The sequence below is a fragment of the Etheostoma spectabile genome, chromosome 15 (genome assembly GCF_008692095.1).
Source record: "Etheostoma spectabile isolate EspeVRDwgs_2016 chromosome 15, UIUC_Espe_1.0, whole genome shotgun sequence".
Lineage (NCBI taxonomy): Eukaryota > Metazoa > Chordata > Actinopteri > Perciformes > Percidae > Etheostoma > Etheostoma spectabile.
Genome location: NC_045747.1, coordinates 18,162,321 through 18,176,979, shown reverse-complemented (window position 1 = coordinate 18,176,979; position 14,659 = coordinate 18,162,321). Strand labels below are relative to the sequence as shown.

Sequence of the window (14,659 nt, the reverse complement as noted above, 5' to 3'; positions counted from 1 at the left end):
ACGTCTGCAGATAAAAACACAAACAAATGTTAGTGATGAAAGAAGTTATCACCACAAAGCTACCATTTCATTTTTTTTTGCCTTCCAACAGAAGCTCCAGTCATGTGGAGACATAGCCCAGCTCACTGCACCCCCGCCCCAGAGAAGAGCCAGGTCTCTGGACCGTAGGACGTCCGACACCATCATGCCAGTGAGTCACCAAACAGATTGGGTTTTTTTAATTAACAATTAAAATACTTAATTCCTTTTATCTGTGGCTGTAATTTGCATCAGGGGAGGTAGCAGTGACACATAACCCTTTGACCTACAGTGTGAATAAAAAAAAAAAAAAGAAGTATGGCCAGTATTGTGACCCCTAGAGACCAAACAGCTTCTTACACCCCATATCAGTATTTCATATCACTTTCCAAAACTGTGTCTGCACCACTGTAGTATTCAGACCCTTAACTAAAGTACTAATACCACACAGTATATTGGCTTGGGAACCGGATGGCCGCCTATTCAAGTTCCCACACGGAACAAGTATGCAGTGTGGGCTGGTAGCTGGAGAGGTGCCAGTTTGCCTCCTGGCCACTAATGATTGACCCCTTAAGCAAGGCACCGAACACCCAACTGCTCAGGGGGCGCCTGTCCATGGGCAGCCTCCTCCCTCTAACATCTCGTTAATATGCACATGTTGACCAACAGTGCATGTGTGTATTTTGGGCGTGAACACATTTAATCAATTTAAAAAATATAATGCTATTCTTCTTAAATACCTCATTTACACACACGTCTTTTTACTTTTAGGAACACTATAGCAACAATATTAACACTGTTTTCTTTACAGCCAGATTTATTAAACTTTAAAAAAGGCTGGATGGTCAAATTGGATGAAAGTGAGCAGGTAAACCATTTTAACTGACTCATTGATTTAAATGCTTCCCATTTGATTCTGTTTAACAACTTCTTAATCATTGGTATGTTTGCCTTTTGCTTCCCTCTAGTGGAAGAAATACTGGTTTGTGTTATCGACTTACAGCCTGAGGTACTACAAGGACTCAACAGCTGAGGAGGTATATTGATATCAGTTTATATGTATGATTTACAAAAGCAACACGAATTGTTTTATTTAAGAAGTTCAAATGCATTTTGCTTTTCTCCCCTCAGGCTTCAGATCTTGAAGGAGATATCGACCTGACAAAGTGTCATAATGTGTCAGAGTATCAGGTGCAGAGGAACTACGGCTTTCAGATCCATGTAAGAAAACAGTTTCCACACTAAACATACACACTATATAGTTTGCATTAACATGAAGTTAAAGCAACACTTTTCCGTTTTGGTACTCCTACATGTTGGAAGCAGAATTGTCCATTACCGCTATTGTAATGTCTCATAATGTCTCAGTCAGACTACAGATCCGCTACCCGATCTGGCATACTTGCATAGTGCAGTTATAGCTGGCAGAGAGCAGCAAAGCAAATACAGAAGCGCCAACTCGCTCCCTGTTACGATTTGATGAACCACTGAAACGATTTTGGAAATATTATTTTAAGGTACAAATTTTTTTTGCAAGTTTGCCAGACTGGGTAGCAGATCTGTGGTTCGAATGAGACATAATAATAATGGTAATGGAAACGGAAATGGACAATTCCGCTTCCAACGTGTATGGGGACCGAAGCAGAAAAGTTCTTTAGTGTTGCTTTAAGTTAAATGTTTTTCTTAGACCCAAGAGGGTGTCTACACGTTGTCGGCCATGACTTCAGGGATACGCAAGAACTGGATCCAGGCTCTGATGAAAAACGTCCGTCCAGCTATCGCCCCTGACGTAGCCAGGTAAAGTCCAATTAAAATGCCCTTCTGTGATAGTGTGTCAATGTTTAAAGGTAAAATCTCAAACCAGTAGTATGAAAACAATGTTGGTGGTGAATTGCATTCAACCCATGGGCTTTGTTTTAGGATTTAGAAACAGGATGTGTCTACATTAGGGCTGCAAACAATAACTATTTTCATTATTGATTAATATGTCTGTTTAGTCTATAAAACATATTTGAAAAATAGTACAAAACTAACAAAACAAAAAGAAAGGCCATCACAATGGCCCAGAGCCCAAACTGACTTCTTCAAATAACTTGTTTTGGCCGACCATCAGTCCAAATCCCAAAGACATTTAATCTACTGTGATATATGGTGATGTTTTCTAGCATGCTGTATCTCATATTCCTACTTCCATCCTACCTTCTGACCTATATCAATGTAAATATTATCAGGATTTACAATCTTTGTTCCCTGGATCTTTTTCTTCTGTCTGTTCCAAAGCAGAAAACTGAACTTGGGGGGGAAAGCGCTTAAGTTAGCTGCTTCCTCTACATGGAACAACTTACAGAAATCCATGAAACTTAATGAGCACTTAATGAGCTTAAAAGCAACATTGGTTGTTGATTGAGTTGGAGGCAGCCACATCTGGCTGCAGATGTTTTGCCTGATGTGTTTAGGATTGTGGTTGTCATTGAGGGATTTGCTGTTTCAGTTGTTTTATGTTTTTAGTGTTTTTGTGCATTTTGTGTCTGTATGTGTGTGTGGTTGAACTGCTGCCTGTCTGGGCCAGGGCACTCTTGAAAAAGAGATTTTTAATCTCAATGAGTCTCTTCCTGGTTAAACAAAGGTAAATAAATAAATAATATAAAACAGTGAAAAGTAGAAAATCATCACATTTTAAACATTGAATTGGTTATCAAAATGTTTGTCGATTACTTGCCTAAATAAATATACTAATGGTTTCATCTTTCTTTACATTGTGCTATTTTCCTATCCTCCATCCAAACATACCTACGTGTTGTGTACAGTTTACCTGGCCTCCACGTTCCCTGCAGCCCACCGGAAGCTCTCCCCAAACCAGATGTGACTCAGGACTCTCTCCCCGCCGATGTCTCCACAGAGAGAGACTCTCACCCCAAACACAAGAGCGTGATGGAGAGACGGCGGGAGGGACGCCACAAAACCTTCGACTGGGCCGAGTTCAGGCCTCCGAACAAACTGTCTCAGGATCCTCAGAGGACTAAAGCTCTGTGCTCACTGGAGCTAGGCGACCAAGAGAGGAGGACGAGGAGGGAGGAGAGGAGGAGGAGGTACGAGAGCATGCTGGGCTTCCCTCTGGGTTGGGAGGGGATTGGAGTGAAAGACGCAGATGTCAGAGCACTGAGTCCCATATCACAGCAGAAAATGGAAGAAGAGATTGAAGAGTGTTGGAAGCAGGTGGAGAAGACGGTGTTCAAATCGGAAAGAAGAGTCCCGCTGTTTACTGAAGCCAAAGACTCTGTGGAGATTGAGAAGACGCTGGAGGGCTACAGGAAGGCGGTGAGTGCTTTTAATATGGGTTCAACTAATACCAATGTTCTCACATGTAATTGATTATTGTTCTGTAGCTGCAGATTTGGGATGCAAGAAGCTTTTATATAGTAACTGGTTGTCTATTGAAGGTGGAGGATCTAAAGGCTCAGCTGGCAGAGTCGGAGCGTTGCAGACTGGAGCTGGAGCCTCAGCTGAGTACAGCAGGATTTTACCAGCAGCAGGTCCGCCAGAGGTTGCACATCAGCTACTTGCTTTTCTCAATTCTTGATACTTGTGGGGTCACTAATGTTTCTATTTGCCTTTTTTAAAGCTGGACCGTCCTCTAACTTCTGAAGCTGATTTCTGCCCATCAAACACAAATGAAAAGCCATTAAACAGCAGCGCACAGACCCTGATGGATGCGTGCAAAGAAACTACAGAGCCCTGGGTCAACATTATCAGCATGCAGCAGCAGCAGCTCAGCTCGGAACTGCCTCAGACGCCCAGTATCTGGCTGCATGACTCAGAGGGCAACTTTCAAGAACTGGGGGATTTGCATCCAGAAACAGAAGACGCACCTGTATTATTATCACCTGCATCTGACAGCCAACATTTATTTCCTCAGAATGACGGACAAGCTGTAGATTTGGACGTTGCAACAATTAACAACAAGAATCGGCTGGACAGAAACAACTGTGACCAGGTTCCCAGCTCAGAAACAGAAATAAATAATAGTGACTATAGTTCATTCATTCTGGAGTTGCCTGCAGAGGGAGATGCCGACCCGCCGAGCTACTGTGAAGAACAGCATTTACCTCCAGAACAGGAAATGGTGAGGAGGCTTTCCCAAGAGGTGGAGCAGCTCACAAGCCAGAACGAGGCTTTGAACCAGCGCAACCAGGAGATGCTCAACCAACTGACGGAGGCCGACCGCGAGATAGAGAGGCTGAAAGAGGAGCTCAGCAGCAGGTACACTGAACCCCATCACCTTCCTGAAGTGGAACAGCAGGCACAAACAAGGGTAGAAGACCTGGAGAGGGAGCTGAGCTCCAGAGACCAGCAGCTCCTTGAGGCCAAGACCTTGATAACCTCTCTGGAGGAGAACATGAGGCAGATGGAGGAGCTGCTGCAGATGGAGGCACTGCTGCAGCTGAACGTCACAACAGAAACAGAAAAAACAGAAGAGGAGGATAAGGAATACCTGCTCCGATGTTCCGAAGCCACGCTGCCGGGGCTACAGAGACAGCTCGAGCAATCAGAACTGACCTACAGGGAGCTCGGGACGCAGACCGCAGAGCTGAAGGAGGCTGAGAAACATTGTCGTCAAACAGCTGCAGAGGGGCAGGCTGACCTCAGAGCGCTGAATCAAGAGTTGGACAAGAGGATGTTGGAAGATGGAGATAGCAACGGATGTGTTTCTGGTGAAGAAAGGATCCGGCAAGTGATAGACGGGATGGTCATGAGGTTAAAAGCTTTGGAGAAATTGTTGGAGGTGATTGACAAGTTGGATTTTGGTTTGAGAAAGGAAGACGAGAGGAAGCCCACAGCGGAGAGTCAGTTGAAGTGGGAGGAAGAGTTTTGGAGTTTGCTGCTCAACAAACTGAAGGTCAATCCCTCCGAGCTTAATGAGGAGAAACATGAAGAATGGCTTCTTAGTGAGGTGACAGAACGTATGTTGGTGGAGACACAAATGTTGCTTTTAGGGCATCGTCTACTTTCTGAGACGCGCGCAGATGAAGGGAAGGAAGGTTTGAAAGATCTGGACGTTGTTTGGAATGTTGCAAGTGAGACTGAAAGCAAAAAGACGGATGAAAGCAGGACGTCTGATTTGAATCACCAGCTGTGTGGGGTGGAGCACTTCAGAGGCGTCACACAGGTGAAAATCTCTTTGCTGAACCATCTTGCGTCCTCTGTCGACACCTCAGCCCACGACAAACTCCAGTTGATGGCTGACTTTCACTTTTCTGAGCATCCCTGGTCTGGTTTTATTCACTCTGCAGCAACTGAAGCGTTACACTGCTGTCAATTAAGCAGGCTTCAGTCAAAATACGAGAGGCAACTCGAGGAAGCCAAACAGAAGCTGCTCACTTCTTCTCTCATCTGCAGCAATTGTGTGGACTTGATGGAAGAAAACCGTGAGCTGAGAGAAAGATTGTCACACGTAGAAGAACAGCAGTCGTCGTTGTTGGGCGGTAAGAGGAATACATTTTGCCAGACAGAAGAGACTAACCCACAGGACACAGATGTTGAGTTACAGGTAGCAGGTGAAAGTATTGCAGGTGGAATTGGGGAAGAAGCGGAGATGGTTGAGTGCCTAGAAATCGCACTTTCATGTGTTGAATGTCAGTCGGGGATCCAGGACATAGCAAATGAAAACGCAGAGAAAAGTATGGTATCCCACAAGGAAACAGATCCTTTGGGCATGGAGACGGAGCAAGTTGTAGTGCTGAGAAGAAGAGTGGAAGAGCTGGAGGAGCAGCTGGCCGTCATGACCGAGGAGGTGAAAGAAGAGCTTGATGGGAAAATGAGTTCTGTTCAGACGCAACATGAGAAGGAGATGGAAAAGCTGAAGGTAAGTAGAGCTGGAGGGGTTTACATAGACAGTATTTTAAGATTACAGATGCCCATAGTTGAAACTTGTATAAAGATCTAGAACTGCAAAGGTTAATCGATTAGTTAACAACTTTTATATTATTGGCCAACTATTTAGATAATAGTTTAGTTGGTTTGAGTAATTTTTTTAACAAAAGTAAAAAATTCATTTAATAAGCTGATTCCAGCTTATGCAGAGGTGATGTAGGTGAGAGTGGATGTAGGTGAGAGTGGATGTAGGTGAGAGGTGATGTAGGAGAGAGGGGATGTAGGTGAGAGTGGATGTAGGAGAGAGTGGATGTAGGTGAGAGTGGATGTAGGAGAGAGTGGATGTAGGAGAGAGTGGATGTAGGAGAGAGGGGATGTAGGTGAGATGTGAAGCAGGTGAAAGGGGATGTAGGTGTAAGGTGATGGGGTTTTTATTGAATGGGGAAAACTATCCTTTTAACTATTGTGCTTCCATTATAACAGAAAGGGATGACAATTCCTGACATCTGATACCTGATTTTAATTGAGAGTAATCCAAACAACATTAGTCCGACATAGCAAACTCATATTCTAATTATTATCTAGTATTGTTATTAAAAACATTTAAATGATAAAGATATGGGACAGAGAAAGTTATAAGTAAGTGACTTGTGTCTTCCAGGCCACGTGTGAGCACAGCTTCGCCTCCATGGAGGAGTCTCACCTAAAGATTGTGGAGGAGCTGCAGCGTCGACACCAACAGGAAGTCGAGCGTCTCCTGGAGGAGAGAGACAGACTGCTGGAGGAGGAGACCACTGCTACGGCAACCGGTGAGGAGACACTCTCATTTAAAAAAATTAGGAGGTTAGGCGGTTTACCTTGCCATCAGACAGGCAACTGTTAGATCCATCCATGCTCTCTTTAAAGCCAAAGTTCTACTATACACAAGTATGGTATTTATTAGTTATATAGTATATTCAGAAATGTAATAAACAATTTAGTGTCCTTCTGCCCTGGTTATGTTAATAACGTTTGTAAATGTGGCCTGGGTAGCTTCAATAAAACAAACTTTGATATTCAGCATAAAATCCTTCCTTGATCTCATGAAATCTTACACCCCCTTAATTTCACCTTTCTCAGCAATCAAAGCAGTCAAGAACGCTCACCAGCTGGAGCTGGAGAGGGAGGTGCAAAAGAGATGTCAGTCAGAGAACAGCACAGGAAACACACACCTGGAGGACATATTCAGACAACACAGGTACGTCTTGTACGTAGGACCCGTTATCCAGACAAACCTTATCTCTGAGCATCCTGTGGTGGAGCTTGAAGCTGATGACTGTGAGCACGTTTAGCTAGTTTTCTCCAACATGTTCTAATGGAGAGTAGATGTTTATGTTGAATATCTGTTTGCTTCTGTAGTGAGGAGCTGTGCTCGTACCAGCGGGAGCTCGAGGTTTTGTCCCAGCAGTTCTCTCTGAAGTGTCTGGAGAACGTACACCTTGTCCAGGCTCTGGATGCTGAGAGGAAGGCTTTGTGTCAGTGTCAGCAGGAAAACCAAGACCTGAGGACCAGAAACCAGGTGAGAGCCCTGATACTTACTTTTTAATACATCCTTTACGTGTTCCTCTAAACAGTTAATACCCACAGATCCAGGGTGTGAAAACTACTGTGGGTCTTAATTTAAACCCCTTATATGTAGGATTTTATATATTTTGTTTCTCAACAATTACTCTGAAGGTTTTTGTTGTGTATTCAAAAAGGTTGTGTCAATAATAAGTAAGAAGGCTCATTGTTGTATCGTTTCTGACCTTTTTCCTCCAGGAGTTGAGCGGTCACCTGGCAGCAGAGATCACCAGACTTTGTTCTCTGGCGAAGCAGGGCGCCCTGCCACACAGTCAGGGAATGGATGTGTATGAAATGGAGGTACGTCTTCTCTTCATTCACTCTTGGGTGAAGCTGGAGAAAGGTAACAGTTCAAATAGAAATGAGAGGGAACTGAAAAGCATGCCCTCCGGCCCCTAATAATAGCCGCAAACACGAGCTGTACCACAAATACAAGAGCTGCACGGCCCCTAACAAAGTAAATCTGAACATCTGAATGGAAGGTTGGGTGAAGTACTAAATACTAGCAACCCTCTCAGTATGTGCATATGTGTCTTTTTAGTGTGAAGAAGTTTAAAACTACGTAGCTGATTATTTATTTATTTTCATCTCAGATTACCCTGCGAGTGAAGGAGTCTGAGGTGCAGTGTCTGAAGCAGGAGATCACATCTCTGAGGGACGATCTGCAGTCAGCGCAGAGGGTGAGAGTCTCACATGTACAGCCGATCCAGTAGTAACTGTGAATCAAAAACGGGAAGTGAACCTGATGTCTGTCACATTCCAGGACAAGAGGAACGCCACAAAGAAGTACAAAGACATGTACACCGAGCTGAGCATCACGAGAGCCAAAACAGAAAGAGAGATTGACGAGCTGAGAGAGAACCTGAGGCTGGCCCATCACACGCTGGACCTGGCTTCACCCTGAAAATGTCCATTTTTACAATAGCAGCATCACATTTGTCTTCACTGTAACATGTAGTATATTTACTGTAGCTTTACCCGCAAGAAATGTATTTAAAACCAACACAAAGTATTATTTAATAAATCCAGGATCTCACTTCTCACTCCTTTTATATTTCTGGTTTTACATATGTTTATATTGTCTTTTTTTGTGTATTGACACTGAGTTTGTCATTTACAGTGATTTCTACTGCAATAGTGCTGGCGAACTGCAAGTTCTTTTTTAATATTTCCCAAATAGTATCATTAAAAAGTGGTTATGTTGTGTGTTATGTATATATTACTTTTTTCTGTAAAGCCATCGTGTTGTATGTATGGTAACACTTCTGACACACTGTATGTATGTTGTTCCCACTTGTATCCTCTGCTGTATGACTTGTCATTAAACTGTCATTAAAAAAACATTTGTTTATTTAATCAATCAAATGATTTAAATTAAACTCTTTTTTTAATCAACATTTTTTTGCAGGTAACTTTACTGGGAGATGTCTCTGTCAATACACAAACAAATTTATATTTGCACACTAAAGTATTAGAAATATGAATGTATTGTATTAATGAAACCAAACTGGCAGATTAAACCTGTACCATCTCTGTTAGTTTGTGTTGTCTTTCATCATGCTACAGGTCTCTGCTAGGGTTGCTCGGTGAAATTTGGGGCCTCATTTTATTTATTTATTTATTTATTTATTTAAATCCAGTTGCTGTTTGTACATGAAAGATAAAATCTCACAGCTACTACATTCAATTTTATTTTTGCTGCCCTGTGAAGATATGGGAAAATTATATTCAGGCTATATTTGACAGTATTCACCACTTTTTTGTATGAATCATAAAATGTCAAGTTTTCCTCATAAAAATAAAGTTAAGTTCCGAGGGAACATTTCATAATAACAGCACTAACTGACATCCAACTTGTGACAGTTGGACATAATATAGTGGAAAAAGACGAATAAAGATAAGTCCAAGATAAGCAGTAAATATCAACATCACTTGCGTGAACGCCAGTGTGAGGTGCTGTATAACCACTGGCATAGCTATGTATGTTTTGTCATTTGTTGTTGCACTTGCTTTGCAATAAAGAAAAACTCAAACCGTGTGCTCTTATTTTGAAAGCACATCGTTCTTATCCGGTGTCATCCTGGTTGTTTCAGTGTGACTTGACGCTGAAGGAAGATGGTCTCCATTATGTCAACTTCAAAAATACCAACAGTAGCCAGAAGCTTCTAACTGACTGACAGCAATTGTATAACGAAAATGTTTATTTCTCGTTATCGCGTCGAGTGCCTGATACGTTTTGAATGAGTTTAGCGGGCTAAAATTAGCTCGTCAGCTAGCATGAACTCACAGCTTTTGTTTACATCCAGTCCTGATGATGGGCCCGGAGAGGTGTGTTAGCTAACCCAGCTACCCGACTTGTTTGAGGGGAAAGTGTCTTTCTGCCGCCCGCGCTGTCGGGACCGGGGTCGTCCATCAGAAGCATCAGAACGGCTGCCGCCTCAGGGGTAACACCGCCAGCGTTTTTACACCTTAATTAACAGACAAGTGTACACATATTGTGAGTTATTATGTCCAACGTTACATCATGTCATTGTTTATGGGCAGGTTACCTTTCATATAGCTACATTACTCCCGAACGGGCCTACCTGTTAACATGTCATGTTAGAAAGCTCAGGTAATCCCACGAGCTTAACAGACTATTATTATATAATATATAAATAAGTCATGTTAGTATTGAAAATCTGCAAACCAAAATCCATTTTTTTTAATTTATTTTAAATTAATTGATTTTCCTTTTACATGTTACAGCTACATTTAATTTAAATGCACTGCAATTTGAGAATCAATTAAAATAGGCAGAATATATCTGCTTTTAAAAAATAAAATCTGCATATCGTTTTTTTTTTTTTTTTTTAATTGGTTTCCTGTGTTTTTTTCAGCTTCTCCTCATCTCCAGGGTGAATTTATAAAAATCTCAAGTTCAGGTAGCAAGGCTGCAGCTTGCAATTACTTTCAGTATTGATAAATCTGTTATTTTTCAGATTAATCAATTCGTATATTCAATGTAACGTCAAGGAATTATGAGGAAAAAAAATCTGCAGCAAAACGTCCCAGAGCCCAAGGGGATATGTTGTGTGTTGTTTAAAAATATATATATATAATAACTTAAAGATATTTAATTCCTAGAGCATTATGACAATGAAAAGCAGACATATTCTGTCATTTGAGAAACTGAAAATGTTGGCTGACCTTTTTTATTTTTATTTTTCCTATTTTTACTTGGAAAAAACCCTGAAACAACGATTTATTAAAATAGTTTTTTGTATCTTTCTGGTTTTGTTTCATCTGGAAAATGACACTCAAAGAGAGACAAAACAACTACAGACAACATTGTTGTTTTAAAGGTCCAGTGTGTAACTTGTTAAGTTGTCCTTGTACTTTTTCATGAATATTTACCACCACCATCAATTCCAAGTATTCCTATTGGCCTGAAATTTTACATTTCCATTTCCATGAACTGGGGTAGACAATCCATATGCATGCACCATCTTGAAATACCTTATCCGGTAATGGACATGCAGGACATACTGCTCCATCTTTCATGTTTTTGCTGTCACATGATAAACTCACAGGTGCTTCTAATGCTGCTGATGGGTATCGTCTCTTGCAGGCCACAAGCTTGAAGAAGGAAACATGGAGGACCACACGTATTCAAAATCCTAATTTCAGGATCAGGAGTCTGCTTCTTCGCCCAGAAAACGGATATTGAAAAGAGCAAGAAACCGGCTTTTTGAAGCGTGAAGGCTACCGTAGCTGTAATACGTACTTTGAACTGCGTGGTGCGAGAGAGTTGATTACGATTTATGATCTCAACGCTAGATGGGAGAAATTCCTACACATTGGACCTTTAAACCTTTTTCAAGCAGAAATAGTAAAAAAAAAAAAAAAAGTTAAACATTAAGTGGTTTATTCTTCTCAAACGAGATGATTGGCTGCATAGTTAAGTGTGAACTGAATATCTTCAGGTTTTGAAATGTTGTTTGAACTAAATAAGAAACCTAAAGATGTCACCTTGGGCTTTGGAAAGTTTTTTCACCATTTTGGACAATTCATAGCCTGGAAATCCCGAGTTCTCGCGAGAGCACAATTTGAATTTGCTCAGCAAGTTTTTTCTGGGACATGATGCCAGACCCGTAATCCTTTCGGATTTGGGTCTGGATTTCCAGGCTAAACAATCACTAGAATATATGATGAATCCAAAAAAGCAATTTAATAATCAATAATGTGTTCCCTATTAATGCCCATTTGAAGAACAACTAAGAAACCAGTATAAAAGTAAAACATCTCAGTTACCAGTGTTTTCCCTAGCTTTGTGGAAGATTTGACGGTTTTCCATTTATAAAAAAAAAGAAAAAGAAAATGTCCCCATACATTTTGTGTCTCTTTGTGGGTTTTGCGTCTCTTTGTAGTCGGTTTGTGTCCCTTATGTGGTAGTTTAGCATCTCTTTTTCACATCTTTTTGCAGCATTATTATCACCATATGTGTCTAAAACGTTGGAAAAGCTAGAGCATATGATGAATAAATTGCACTCCAAAAGCTTAAAGACCAAACTTAAAACTAAAGAAGTCCAGCTACAATCATTAGATCATCTGAGAAAAGTCTTTTAGTTCCGTTCTTGCCAAAATTGAAAACCAACACTTTTTCTCATGTTTTTTCCCCTTTTTTTTAACACTTTTGACGCTTTTTTCAATGTTTGTCACTCTTTTGATGTTTTCAACACTACATAACACGAACTTATTCACTTTAGTTTTACAGTTATTTTTGGAATTTATGGTCAACAAACCTTATTTCTAGGAAATGATACCTAATGTTTGAGTTAGAAAAGCAGAAATTAGGAATTATTTAGACTAAAATTAAAGGAATGCACTGTATGTTGATGGACAATCACAGACTTTACTATTTCAAAACCACTTCAATTTTTTTTTTTTTTCAAATGCTATAAAATTTAATAAGACACCCCAAAATGAATGAAAGTTGAGATTTGTACTTGGCAAAGAGCGTTGAATCAATCATGATATTTTGGGGAATTACAATTGGTTAGTTCAAAAAGAACATTGATATAGGAAAACGGGTCAACTTGACTCGAGAACAACATGAGGGTTAAACCTTATAATAATGTTAATATGTGTTTGTTGCAGTGATGGAAGTGTCCCCTCAGGATCCATCCCTCATGGCTATGGACCTGTCCAAGGGCTACTCCATCAACCCCCTGACCTGTAGCCACACTGAAGCCACGGACCTGGCAAAGAAGCCCGAGTGGTACCACAGACTCCCACCGAGCTGCAGCACCGAGATCAGCTCCCCGTTCAGATCGAGAGCCTCGTCCTCCTTCAACTCTCAGCTGCATCCTGAGCTGGGGGCACCAGCCCTCTGCAGGGACATGGAGCAGGGCCCCCACCCGTTAGGGAACTACATGAATTCAACACTAGCTCCTGGGTTGGATCTGTACCATGACGGAGTTCATGGCAACCTGTGGCATCCGGGATTCTACGGGCCCGACCCGACCGGCGACCCGGCCCCCGAAAGCAGCGGAGGAGAGGAGAGTGACAGCGGCTCTGATGTCATTTTCCTCCTGTCCTCCGCTAAGGAGCCGCTCTTGTGCGGTTCTTTCATCCAAGACAGTGTGAGGCACATTGTGGAGCCCCTGTCCCCAGCTGCGTCCTCACTGGACGAAGGGAGAGGTTGCTATCATCTACCTCGGCCTCTGAGCTCACCCAGTCCCGACAGCTCGTACTCAGAAGACTCCTCGGACAGCTCCGTGGACATTCCCGTACATCACACCAGGCCCATAGTGCTCCTGTCAGACCTAAGTGCTGTTTACGGCAACCCTGCCGACTCTCCGGTGGCCGAATCTCCGGTGGATGTTTCAAGCGATGACAGCGACGTTATCGAAGTCTCGGTCACTAACAAAAAAAAGAAAAGCAGCGCCTTTTCTTGTAAGAAAGGTGTTTCTTGTAAGAAGAGTTTGGAGAGAAAAACTCCTCCTCAGAGCGAGGAGAAGAAAGCTTCGCACAGAGTTCGACGTAGTACCAGAATCCGAAAGTCGGTGTCCGAAATTCCTCAATATACCTGCAGTGTGTCTCGGCACAGTTTGAGGAGACAAGCTAAAATGGACGCAGTGGGCATTTATAACGAAAGTTGCGATTCTGACGACATGATGGAGTACGCAGTGAGGTTGTTCAGCTCAGATACAAACGAGTTGGCCTCCAAGCCAAACGTGTCACAAAGAGCGAGCAGTAATTCAGAGGAGTCGGATGTGGACCGGTGGACAGACAGGAAGTCCCCGCAGAGAAAGTCCCAGCCTCGCCGCAAAGCGTTGAACGCGAAAAGTGCCAATCATAAACTAAAGAAGCCCCGCGCCCTTCGTCAAACTAAAAGGTTGGGAAATAAACCGAAACAGAACTGCAGAATCGCAACGGAGCAGCATGAAAAGAAAAGAAACAAAAAATCGGTTGCAACACGGAAGAAAAGAGTGCGCCCACACACCGGCCCTTCTGCCCTGTTTTCTCCAAGAGAGCCAGAAATCAAGCTTAAATATGCAAACAAAAAACTGGAAAAAAATAACAAGAAATTGGGAAATTTTAGCCCTTTTATTCACTTGAAGAAGAGGATGTGCACTGTTGTTAACTATCAGGAGGAGGAGGCTAAAGTACGGAGCAGCCGAGCACGGCAGCAGACCGCCACCAGGTCTCGGTCTGGCTTTGTTCCTAGGACTTCCTGTTTCCAGCTGGGTCGGTCCAGCTCTCAAAGCAGGTGTCAGGCCACGCTGTTGTGCTGCCTGTGCGGTCAGACGGCCAACGCCATGGGCCTCGGGGACCTGCACGGCCCGTATTACTCCACCAGCCCATCTCTGGGCCGCGGGGGCGAGCAGAAAGAGGACGAATATTTACTTGTCAGTAGACGTTCAGTAAATGCCTCCGATGATGGTTTCTATGGTTACGACTGCTCTACTTTGCTCGAGAGCAACGACCACTCTATCCCAAAGGTGCCTTTTCATCTGGATGAGGGCTGGATCCATGAGGACTGCGGGATCTGGTCCGCCGGCGTCTTCCTGGTCAGAGGGAAGCTCTACGGGTTAGAGGAGGCGGCGAGGCTCGCACAGGAAACAGTAAGTCAACGCCAACGTAGGGCTGGGCGAAATGGAGAAAATCAAATATCACGATATTC

General features: G+C 42.6%; 2 protein-coding genes across 2 annotated transcripts in view; both read left to right on the top strand.

Moving 5' to 3' along the window:
- The window catches only part of LOC116702687 (myosin phosphatase Rho-interacting protein), a 27,343-nt gene extending 18,332 nt beyond the window's left edge, over positions 1 to 9,011 (top strand). Inside the window, exons 9-22 of the mRNA XM_032537041.1 lie at positions 92 to 190; positions 830 to 886; positions 987 to 1,055; positions 1,150 to 1,239; positions 1,706 to 1,815; positions 2,826 to 3,336; positions 3,459 to 3,551; positions 3,641 to 5,881; positions 6,551 to 6,698; positions 7,009 to 7,126; positions 7,288 to 7,447; positions 7,690 to 7,791; positions 8,085 to 8,171; positions 8,255 to 9,011. Of these exons, the coding sequence (XP_032392932.1) occupies positions 92 to 190; positions 830 to 886; positions 987 to 1,055; positions 1,150 to 1,239; positions 1,706 to 1,815; positions 2,826 to 3,336; positions 3,459 to 3,551; positions 3,641 to 5,881; positions 6,551 to 6,698; positions 7,009 to 7,126; positions 7,288 to 7,447; positions 7,690 to 7,791; positions 8,085 to 8,171; positions 8,255 to 8,395 (4,026 nt within the window). The 3' untranslated portion in view covers positions 8,396 to 9,011. The remainder of the gene's footprint in view (positions 1 to 91; positions 191 to 829; positions 887 to 986; positions 1,056 to 1,149; positions 1,240 to 1,705; positions 1,816 to 2,825; positions 3,337 to 3,458; positions 3,552 to 3,640; positions 5,882 to 6,550; positions 6,699 to 7,008; positions 7,127 to 7,287; positions 7,448 to 7,689; positions 7,792 to 8,084; positions 8,172 to 8,254) is intronic.
- A 573-nt stretch (positions 9,012 to 9,584) lies between these two features.
- The window catches only part of LOC116702690 (transcription factor 20), a 9,417-nt gene continuing 4,342 nt past the window's right edge, over positions 9,585 to 14,659 (top strand). Inside the window, exons 1-2 of the mRNA XM_032537050.1 lie at positions 9,585 to 9,935; positions 12,631 to 14,600. Coding sequence (XP_032392941.1) covers positions 12,633 to 14,600 — 1,968 coding nt within the window. The 5' untranslated portion in view covers positions 9,585 to 9,935; positions 12,631 to 12,632. The remainder of the gene's footprint in view (positions 9,936 to 12,630; positions 14,601 to 14,659) is intronic.